This window comes from Ipomoea triloba, chromosome 9, assembly GCF_003576645.1.
Source record: "Ipomoea triloba cultivar NCNSP0323 chromosome 9, ASM357664v1".
NCBI classification, from domain to species: Eukaryota; Viridiplantae; Streptophyta; class Magnoliopsida; order Solanales; family Convolvulaceae; genus Ipomoea; species Ipomoea triloba.
In genome coordinates, this window is record NC_044924.1 from 10,194,864 (window position 1) to 10,205,723 (window position 10,860).

Below are 10,860 nucleotides of genomic sequence, written 5' to 3' on the forward strand. Positions count from 1 at the left end.
CCTCAATTAGTTACATAAGTAAAATTTAAAAACAATGACTCGGGATTAAGTTTCACCAACCACAATTCGGGAGCAACCTTTTAAAGTGAAGGACTCCTTGTTTAGTTGAGTTATCATGATTTATATTTTTTCAAATGCTCTGTCAGGCCGAAACCTCAATCCTTTACGAAACAATATAAATACTACACTCCAAAAAGAAAAAGCTCTACCAAAAGGACATCCTTGTCAACCCCAACAACCTAAACATATAAAAACCCCAATTTATTATTCTATATGTTCTATTTTATCTGTTTTTTTTTTTGAGTACTGCTGACACTGTTATAATGTAATATCTGTTTATTTAATCATTCAACAAATTAATAATATTTTTAAATTATAAAATGTATATATTAATTATAAGTTTTACATTATAAAAAATTTAGTCCAATTTGGTTAAATAAATCAAACACATAAAATTAGACGGATAAGCTGAGTATATCTATCTCCTCCGATGCCTCGGAGTTTACGGCGCACTTTAGCTTTCTTCTTTTTATCCAATGGACGATAACTGGTCCTTCTCATTCTACTGAATCATACACCCCATGCTTTCTTCTCTCTGCTTGCTCCGTTCCGGTCCCCCCTATTTTGCGGCGCTTTCGATCTTATCCTTCGCCTTCTTTCTTTCCCGGAGCTGAATTGTTTGCTGCTCTTTGGCTAACCTACGCCGGTGGTGTACACGCTATTCGCCTTCGCCCAAGGATCTCCACAGTCAATGCTTCTTCGGAGCTCTGAGACACTTCGCTGTTCTTCAAATTTGTGGTGCGTTCATGTCTTTCGTTTTTGTTTTTAGCTGTTGTAGTTTGAAATTTGTGATCAAATTACCGTAATTTTTTGTTTAGTGAGAAAATGCATTCGGAAAAGCAGCTGAAAATGACGTCATTGTGCTATTTTCCCCTTGATTTCTGAGTTTCTGTGCGCCTTTAACAAATCCGAAGTGCAATCTGAAGATTTTATCCATTTATTTGCTGATTTTTCGTTTCAATTTGGAGTAATTTTACAATTCAAGAAGGAGAAAGTGTGGTAGGAGGTGAGATTTGTGCGTTGCTAATTTTTCGTGGGCGTTTTTGCTTCTGAAAAACTTGTAACGTCAATTAAATGTTTGCGTTTTATTTTGTTACCTTGTAATTTTCTTGCAAATTATTTTTGAAATGAAATGAAATATAAGCGATTTTCATCGCCCTCCTGCTCACCAACTCCATCCAAGCCTGCATTTTGTTCGAATTGCAAGTACTTTAGCATATTTTGTGATTTGTGAAGGACAGTCTCGAACTGTTTGACATTGTTAGTGGTGCCTGTTTTCTTGTTTTTCTATTTGCAGGATTTCAAAATCCAATAAGGTTTCAATTTAATTATATTAAGCTGGTACCATGGGGGCTGAATCAGTGACTGATTCATGGTTTAGTAATTTCTGGAGAACTTCACGGAAGAGCTCAGCATCAGAGCCTGAGAAGTCCACAATTGGTATTCTGGCATTTGAGGTTGCAACTTTGATGTCTAAGGTTATCAACTTGTGGCAGTTGGTAGGTGACAGGCAAATTGCGAGGTTGAGAGAAGAAATTACAACTTCACTGGGTATTCAGAAGCTTGTCTCTGAAGATGATGATTACCTCATGGATCTTGCTCTGGCTGAGATAATTAACAATGTAAGATGTGTTGCAAAATCAGTTGTTAGGCTAGGAAAGAGGTGTACAGATCCTACGTATCAAAATCTTGAAAAGCTTTTTGATGATCCAGTTGAGATGGATCTTAATGGGTGTGGGTGGGAATACAAGCTGAAGAAGATGGAGAGGAAGGTTAAGAAAATGGAAAGATTTGTTGCATCCACAATGCAGTTGACTCAAGAACTTGAGGTGCTTGCAGAGCATGAGCAAACGCTGAGACGGCTACAGGCAGGTGCCAATTCAGGTCATGTGAAATTAATTGAGTTTCAGCATAAGGTTGTCTGGCAACGCCAGGAAGTTAAGAATCTGCGAGAAATGTCACCTTGGGTTAGAACACATGACTACATTGTCCGGCTTTTACTCCGATCTATTTTTACAATAATTGTGAGGATCAAGTATGCTTTTGGGATAAATCAGATTGGAGATATTGAGGAAAGCACTAATTCTGAGGATTTCAGCACTGATTCTCTTGTCCGCAGCCGTTCCATCTCTGCTATTTTGCAATCGTCTATTTATCCATCTGAAAGTAACATGTCCAGGTTATATTTAGGACCTCTAGGGAGGTCATTTTCAAGTCTGGGGCTAAGCAGCGATAAAAGCAAGTCAAGCAACAGGAAATTACTTACCCGACAGCCATCTGTTCTCTGTGGAAAACCATCACAGATGAGATCCAGACGGCTTGCTCCTATTGCATCTTTTGGAGGGTGCATCAAGGCCGGTAATGATTCACCTGTTATAGAAAGCTGCATGCCAACAAATGGTGATGTTCTGAAGTCTAATGACTGTTACCAAAGATATACTGATGACTCAAAAGATACAAATGGACTAGCCTTGTGTGGGGGCATAGCTTCAGCAAAAGTGTCTTTTTTCAATTTGAAACATAAGCTGTTAGTTGCACCCCCATCAACTCTTGGTTATGCTGCTTTGGCTCTCCACTATGCAAATATTATCATACTCATCGAGAAGTTGGCTGCTTCGCCTCACTTGATCAGTGTTGATGCTAGAGATGACTTGTATGGTATGTTGCCTAGTAGTGTCAGAAACTCGCTCAGGGCAAAGTTAAGGCTATTCACCAAGACACTGGCTTCATCTGTTTATAATCCTTCACTAGCATCAGAATGGGCTTTGGCACTGGGAAGAATATTAGAATGGCTATCTCCGGTTGCTCATAACACAGTTAGATGGCATTCTGAGCGGAACTTTGAGAAGCAGACAACAATATCTGGGAGTAATGTGCTTCTTGTCCAGACCCTCTACTTCGCAAACCAAGCTAAGACCGAAGCAGCAATCGTTGAACTCCTCATGGGTCTGAATTACCTTTCACGATTTGGTGAAGAAATTTATAACAAAAACACCGTGGAGTCTTCTTGTAGTAGGGCCTGTGATGATTATTTCCTCCACAAGGGCATTTCTCAGAGTGCAGTCAATATAGGTCCATAAGAGACCCAGCCTCACATAAGATGACTGATCTCTCGCTGCTTTGCTTTAGTTGGTAGATGAAGGTTGTATATTCTATTGAAGATTGCTTGTTTCCTAAAGGGGCATCGTTCCAGCAGTTAATTGAATGCAAAACATCCTATTCATATTACATTATGAGGATCTCGATCATATCCATGCTTGCGGAAGAAGTTACTTGTAATGACGAGATCTCTGCAGACTTAGAAGAGCAGCTACTCCTATGGCAGATAACTTTTTTTATGTGCTTTTCATCTTCATGTTTATGTAAATCAAAGTTATTAGAAGGCTATACTACTTTCTGCTTTGACAAATGCATAGGAAATCTATTACAAGACTAGAGAGTTTTCTAATTTCTGCTTCTCTTTAATCAATGCGTGTGAAGTCAGATGGTCAGAATTGCACCAAATGTGTCTAGGTTAATGACAATTGTTATAATATGCAAATATTTAGTATTAATTTCTGTGTCGTAATTCTTGCCACTGAGCTTACATTATTCAAACTTCATATGCATCTAAAAATAAGAGTTAATTTCAGCAATGGTCCTCCGACTATGTTGATTTTTCAAAATTAATTATCGACTTTTAATTTGGACAATTTAAGTCCCTTGACTTCTAAATTCTTTCCAATGGTCTTTTCGTCAACCTTTGGTTAAGTTGAGGTCAAATGAAGGGGTAAAATTGTCCGTTCACCTGTTTAGTTATTACTCATATTTCTCGTGTTCTATACGTTATATAAACGGTCACTCGATTATATCATAATTTTTAATTTGATTCAATTCTTAACTATTAATTCATCCAAAATGATCATTTAATTATACAAAATTTACCCAATTTAATCATTCCGGTGGCTGAACCGATGATCAAATTGTTTAAATTTTGCATATTATTACATGTTAAAAGATCATTTTGGATGAATTGATAGTTAAGAACAAAATTGAGAATTATGAATGGCATAAGGGTGATTTTGAGTATTATCTTTTTATTGTTTTGCATATTATTTTTTGTAAAGGCTAATATGATAATATGATATCATAAAATATGATAATATGATATGCGGATGAACCATGCATGCCCATCTATAAGTTTCCAATCACATGCTTTCTTGGTATTGCTTTCAAAGGTTGGAGCTTTCTCAATGTGATGCCCACCCTGTCCCTCATATCCATAGTTTTGGGATCAACAGACTGCTCAACTTCCCAGTCGAATTGGTGGAGCAAAGATCCCAGGACGAAGTGAGTCATACGGTGGCCTAACGGAAGCCCAACACAGATTCTCCGACCAGCCCCAAACGGTAACAGCTCAAAATGCTGCCCCTTTACGTCAATATTTGAGCCAAGAAACCTCTCGGGCTTGAACGTCAATGGGTCTTCCCAACATTCTGGGTCTCTTCCAATTGCCCAAACATTCACGAATACTTGCGTGTCTTTTGGCACGTCGTATCCCATGAACTTAGTGTCCTCACCTGATTTTCTTGGTAGCAGGAAAGGGAGCGGAGGATGTAGACGAAATGTCTCCTTTACCACTGCTTGTAGATATGGCAGATTGTCGATGTCACTCTCCTCCAACTTCGTTTCTGACCCGACCACCTTTGAAATCTCTGCTCTCGCCTTTTCCATTGCTTCTGGGTTCCTCAGAAGCTCCGACATTGCCCACTCCACTGAGCTGCTTGTCGACTCTGTGCCCGCTATAAACATCTCCTGCAACAATAATAACCAAGATTTTAGTTGATCATGGGATTAGGGGGAAAATTGTAGTCACGTTGTGTACCTGTAAACCAGTACTTATACCATGGACCATGGATTATGGCTGATACTGCAGTTATGTTGAAAGGATACTACAGTGGTGTTGAACAGATATTACAGTTGTGTTGAAAGGAAACTGCAGTTGCGACGAAATAGATAACGTTTAATCCGTCTGGAACTGCAGTTGTTTTGAACGGATACTACAGTTATGTTGAACGGATACTGCAGTTGTGGTGAACGGATACTGCAGTGGTGTTGAACTGATGAACGACCTCTGTTTCGCGCAACTCAGTTTCCTTTCAACACAACTGCAGTATCAGTTCAATACAACTGCAGTATCTTTTCAACACAACTGCACTATCAGTCATGACCATGGTCCACCATATAATTTGCGCCTGTAAACTGAACTCTAAGCCACAAAATGGTAAGATAAATACTAAAATATTAAATATGAACTTTAGAATTTTAGTTGAGATGTAACCCATGTTTTAATTTGATATCAAAACTAATCCTAATTAGGCTTTTTCTAGTGACTAATTTGGCTAGTTGTGCAATGGATAATAGAAACTAGGAAAAAGTGTCAAATAGGCCACTAAACATGTCGCTTTTGTGCAATTGGGTCATTGAACTTAAAAAGTGTGCAATTCAACCATCAAACAAGTAAAATTTGTGCAATTTGACCATTTTTACAAAATCTTTTTAATTCAATCTATACTATTAATAAAAACAATATCCTCAGTTTTAACTTCCCGCCCAAAACAGACCTATAATATTATGGTTTGCGTAATATTAAAAAATACGGTAATACAGTTCCTATCCCTAATACAATTGTAACTTTTCATGTGCACAAATCTAAACTTTGGTTCAAAATAAAACAAAAATATATCTCATTGTTATTTGTAATTCTATTTTTCCATTATTATATTGTTATGTATATATAGATCTCTATCCTTTTTAAAATCATTAAATAATAATATGATATTTAATGAAAATAGAATTTATAAAAGAAAAAAGAAAAATATATATTTATTAAAATTTAAAAAATTCTAAATCAAAATAGATATGTCAAATTTAATTTCTTTCTAATAAGATAAAATTGAAATCTTCNATATATATATATATATATATATATATATATATATATATATATACACACACACACACACAGAGGAAGGGGTTCGGTGAGATAAATAAATAAATAAATAAATAAATAAATAAATAAATATATATATATATATATATATANATATATAAATTTCTTCCTACATAAATGATGTTGGTTTTCAAAGTTTAAAAATGTGAAAGGTAAAATATATCATTATTATGATTTTAACATTCCACTAATAACAAATATAAGTATTATTGCATTAATTTAAAAGTTTTGTACTACAAATGTTGTAAACAAATTTTATAAAATAGCATAAATTATAAAAATTTACAAATCTAAAATAATAATTATTATTTAAATATTATGAGCCCAAAACAAATTAATTTACGTTAATAACATAACCGAAGAAAAACTAACATAAAAATAAACTAATTGAACTAACTTACATTTGCGGAGTTTGAAAAAAAATAATGTTATTGGGTATATGTCTCACATTTAAATATAATATTATTGAATTAATTGAAATTCACATATTTAAGAATTATGCATCATCTTGAGATCTATCAATTTAAAATGAAGAATAATAAGAGATAATAGAACTAAAAGAAATAAACTTTCAATAAATTAGTTAAACCCATATCATAGATCTACAAATATTGAACTACAAAGTCTATTATGGACCTATTATTTAAATGATGATCTAGAGATGTTTTGATTGTGTTTCATTTATGGGTTGGAAAATATTTAGAAACAAAACTAAATGGTTTCCAGACATCTATTACTATTTATGATAACAAACAAAAGTTTAAGACAAAAACTTGTGTGAGACCGTCTCATGATCTCAATCCGTGAGACGGGTTGTATATTTAATTAACGAGGTCAAAGATCCGACTCATTAATCAAATATTTGATCCATTAATCAAAGATCTTACCCATCTTATGGATTGAGACTTGTAAGACGGTCTCACACAAGTGTTACTCAAAGTTTAAAATATGACCAAAGTAGATTATGAAACAAAACTCAGATATCAATGAAAAATTTTAAAATAAGAATGTTTTTTCATGCAAGGAAAACAATTATACAATATTTATCAATATCTATATAATAAAAAAATATCAATTTCTCTTTTTATCCATTTATGTAGACATATATTATATTTATAATATTTTGTACAATATGAAAATATATACACATTTTTTATAGAATTGTGATTACTGGCGTAATTATACACGTTAATTACTACACTGATTACTTATTAAAAAAATATTTTAAAATATGTCTAAACTCATACTCTTAATTAAAAAATCAAAAATTTTTAAACATTTGTCTAAATATGTAATATAGTTAGGGACTACATTAATCCATATAAATTTAAAAATTAAATTTTTTTAATTTATAAATGTAATTTTCTTAATTATAATTAATAAAATAAGTGTTAGTACATATTTATATTTTTAAAAATGCATGCATACATATACTTATGCACTATATTAATCATACAGAATTAAAAGGCTATTTTTAAAACTTTTTAAACTTTAATTATTTTAATTATAATATATCAATATAAATTATAATTGCAAAAATTACATTATAGAATTTGCATATATACATATTAATAAATATTAGTTGTATATACACTGCATTACACAATCATATAAGAAAATGCATCTGATTAGAATTTAAAATCACATATACAATGTTTAAAATTTACAATTTTTTAAATTTCTATGTATAATATTCTTAGTTATTATTCATATTGTTAGAATTATAATATATATAAAATACGATTAGNTATATATAAATTTCTTCCTACATAAATGATGTTGGTTTTCAAAGTTTAAAAATGTGAAAGGTAAAATATATCATTATTATGATTTTAACATTCCACTAATAACAAATATAAGTATTATTGCATTAATTTAAAAGTTTTGTACTACAAATGTTGTAAACAAATTTTATAAAATAGCATAAATTATAAAAATTTACAAATCTAAAATAATAATTATTATTTAAATATTATGAGCCCAAAACAAATTAATTTACGTTAATAACATAACCGAAGAAAAACTAACATAAAAATAAACTAATTGAACTAACTTACATTTGCGGAGTTTGAAAAAAAATAATGTTATTGGGTATATGTCTCACATTTAAATATAATATTATTGAATTAATTGAAATTCACATATTTAAGAATTATGCATCATCTTGAGATCTATCAATTTAAAATGAAGAATAATAAGAGATAATAGAACTAAAAGAAATAAACTTTCAATAAATTAGTTAAACCCATATCATAGATCTACAAATATTGAACTACAAAGTCTATTATGGACCTATTATTTAAATGATGATCTAGAGATGTTTTGATTGTGTTTCATTTATGGGTTGGAAAATATTTAGAAACAAAACTAAATGGTTTCCAGACATCTATTACTATTTATGATAACAAACAAAAGTTTAAGACAAAAACTTGTGTGAGACCGTCTCATGATCTCAATCCGTGAGACGGGTTGTATATTTAATTAACGAGGTCAAAGATCCGACTCATTAATCAAATATTTGATCCATTAATCAAAGATCTTACCCATCTTATGGATTGAGACTTGTAAGACGGTCTCACACAAGTGTTACTCAAAGTTTAAAATATGACCAAAGTAGATTATGAAACAAAACTCAGATATCAATGAAAAATTTTAAAATAAGAATGTTTTTTCATGCAAGGAAAACAATTATACAATATTTATCAATATCTATATAATAAAAAAATATCAATTTCTCTTTTTATCCATTTATGTAGACATATATTATATTTATAATATTTTGTACAATATGAAAATATATACACATTTTTTATAGAATTGTGATTACTGGCGTAATTATACACGTTAATTACTACACTGATTACTTATTAAAAAAATATTTTAAAATATGTCTAAACTCATACTCTTAATTAAAAAATCAAAAATTTTTAAACATTTGTCTAAATATGTAATATAGTTAGGGACTACATTAATCCATATAAATTTAAAAATTAAATTTTTTTAATTTATAAATGTAATTTTCTTAATTATAATTAATAAAATAAGTGTTAGTACATATTTATATTTTTAAAAATGCATGCATACATATACTTATGCACTATATTAATCATACAGAATTAAAAGGCTATTTTTAAAACTTTTTAAACTTTAATTATTTTAATTATAATATATCAATATAAATTATAATTGCAAAAATTACATTATAGAATTTGCATATATACATATTAATAAATATTAGTTGTATATACACTGCATTACACAATCATATAAGAAAATGCATCTGATTAGAATTTAAAATCACATATACAATGTTTAAAATTTACAATTTTTTAAATTTCTATGTATAATATTCTTAGTTATTATTCATATTGTTAGAATTATAATATATATAAAATACGATTAGGAATAATTCAATTTAATTATGTAAATTTTTCTCTATAAATTTATATATACCTGATTAGAGATTATATTAATCATACAAAATTTTAATTTTGTATGCTATGATAATTGATACTTGACCAAATATATACAAAAATATAATATATTTTAATATTTTAATATTTTAAAATTTTTTATTTAAATTCATAATAAAAAATTTTCCGTGCACCGCACGGGTAAAACACTAGTTTGAGTTAAAAACATTTCAATATTAACTCCCAACTAGTATGGTAGAAGAAAATGTCACTCTTAATACATATATGTTAGTAATATAATTGGATTTTACTAGAAAATTTTTATAAAAATGGTCCAATTGCACAAAGTTTGATTGTTTGATGGTTGAATTGTACACTTTTTAAGTTTAATGTGCTAATTGCACAAAAATGATAAGTTAAGTGGTCTATTTAACACTTTTTCCTAGAAACTAATAAAGGACTTAATTATTACCGTACCAGAATGAGTACAAGAATTTCATGTTCTGAAAACTTCTCCGGTTCGTCCTTTCCTTTGCCCTTGAATTCAAGCAGTATGCTCAAGAAATCTTTCGGATTTTCTCTGTCATCAGCACCTTCCTTCATGCGTTCCTTCAAGAACGATGAAGCGATTCCCATTGTTATCCCTGTCTCGCGAGTCATCTTCCTTCTTAATCCCTGCAAATCAAGCAACCTAAGACACGGGAAGATGTCGGAAATATTGGAACGCCCCGACAACTCTATCGTTCTCATCATTGCATTGTAGAACTCCGAGGTTATCTCGGCCTCAGGATCCGCTAAGTCACGCGACAGCACGACGTTCCCCAGCATGTTAAACGACGCCAGGAAAGCGAAACGCGCCACTTCAACACCGCGCCGCCCCGCTATAGAAGCTTCTTTCTCAATCCACATAAGCATGTCGTCCACGCTCTTTCTCCTAATAGCCGCCGTGTCGTTCATTTTGCGGCTAGTGAACATCTCGGCGCTGCAAACCCGCCGTAGCACCCGCCAGAACGCCCCGTACGGGGCTAGCGCCAGAGAGGCGTCGGCGTAATTGTAGCTCCTGCTGACGTCGCCGATTCTGCGATCCGCGAAGGAGACGTCGTGGTTCTTGAATAGCTCTGTAGCGGCCTCGACGGTTTGGATAACCATGGTGTTTATGGTGCCTATCCTTAGCCAAACGACAGGGCCGTACACTTGTTTCAGCCCTGCCATTGTTTTGTGCAGTTCGGGTCCTAGGTCTAGCATGTTGCCTAGAATCGGCAGGCCACGGGGCCCCGGAGGTAGATTATAGGATTTTGATTTTCTTGGGAAGAACACCAAGATCATCAATGGTGGTAATAAAAGGAAAATGAATAGAAGTAGAAACCCCATTTCAGGTATTTGATATGCTACTTC

The 10,860-nt window shown here is 32.1% G+C and overlaps 2 protein-coding genes across 3 annotated transcripts; one reads left to right on the forward strand and one right to left on the reverse strand.

Moving 5' to 3' along the window:
* Positions 1 to 475: 475 nt before the first annotated feature.
* LOC116029349 lies at positions 476 to 3,614 on the forward strand. Of its 2 annotated transcripts, XM_031271314.1 has the most exons (3): positions 476 to 798; positions 879 to 1,066; positions 1,358 to 3,614. In XM_031271314.1, exon 3 carries the CDS (start codon positions 1,407 to 1,409, stop codon positions 3,138 to 3,140), a length of 1,734 nt encoding a protein of 577 aa, XP_031127174.1. In that variant the 5' UTR covers positions 476 to 798; positions 879 to 1,066; positions 1,358 to 1,406; the 3' UTR covers positions 3,141 to 3,614. The 2 variants fall into 2 exon arrangements, with proteins under 2 accessions (XP_031127174.1, XP_031127173.1); XM_031271313.1 differs by lacking the exon at positions 879 to 1,066.
* Positions 3,615 to 4,171: 557 nt separating this feature from the next.
* LOC116029350 (cytochrome P450 76A2-like) lies at positions 4,172 to 10,860 on the reverse strand. The gene is made up of 2 exons (XM_031271315.1): positions 9,943 to 10,860; positions 4,172 to 4,854 (listed from the first exon to the last, which is right to left on the reverse strand). The coding sequence occupies exons 1-2, from the start codon at positions 10,834 to 10,836 to the stop codon at positions 4,234 to 4,236; spliced, it is 1,515 nt and encodes a 504-aa protein (XP_031127175.1). The 5' UTR covers positions 10,837 to 10,860; the 3' UTR covers positions 4,172 to 4,233.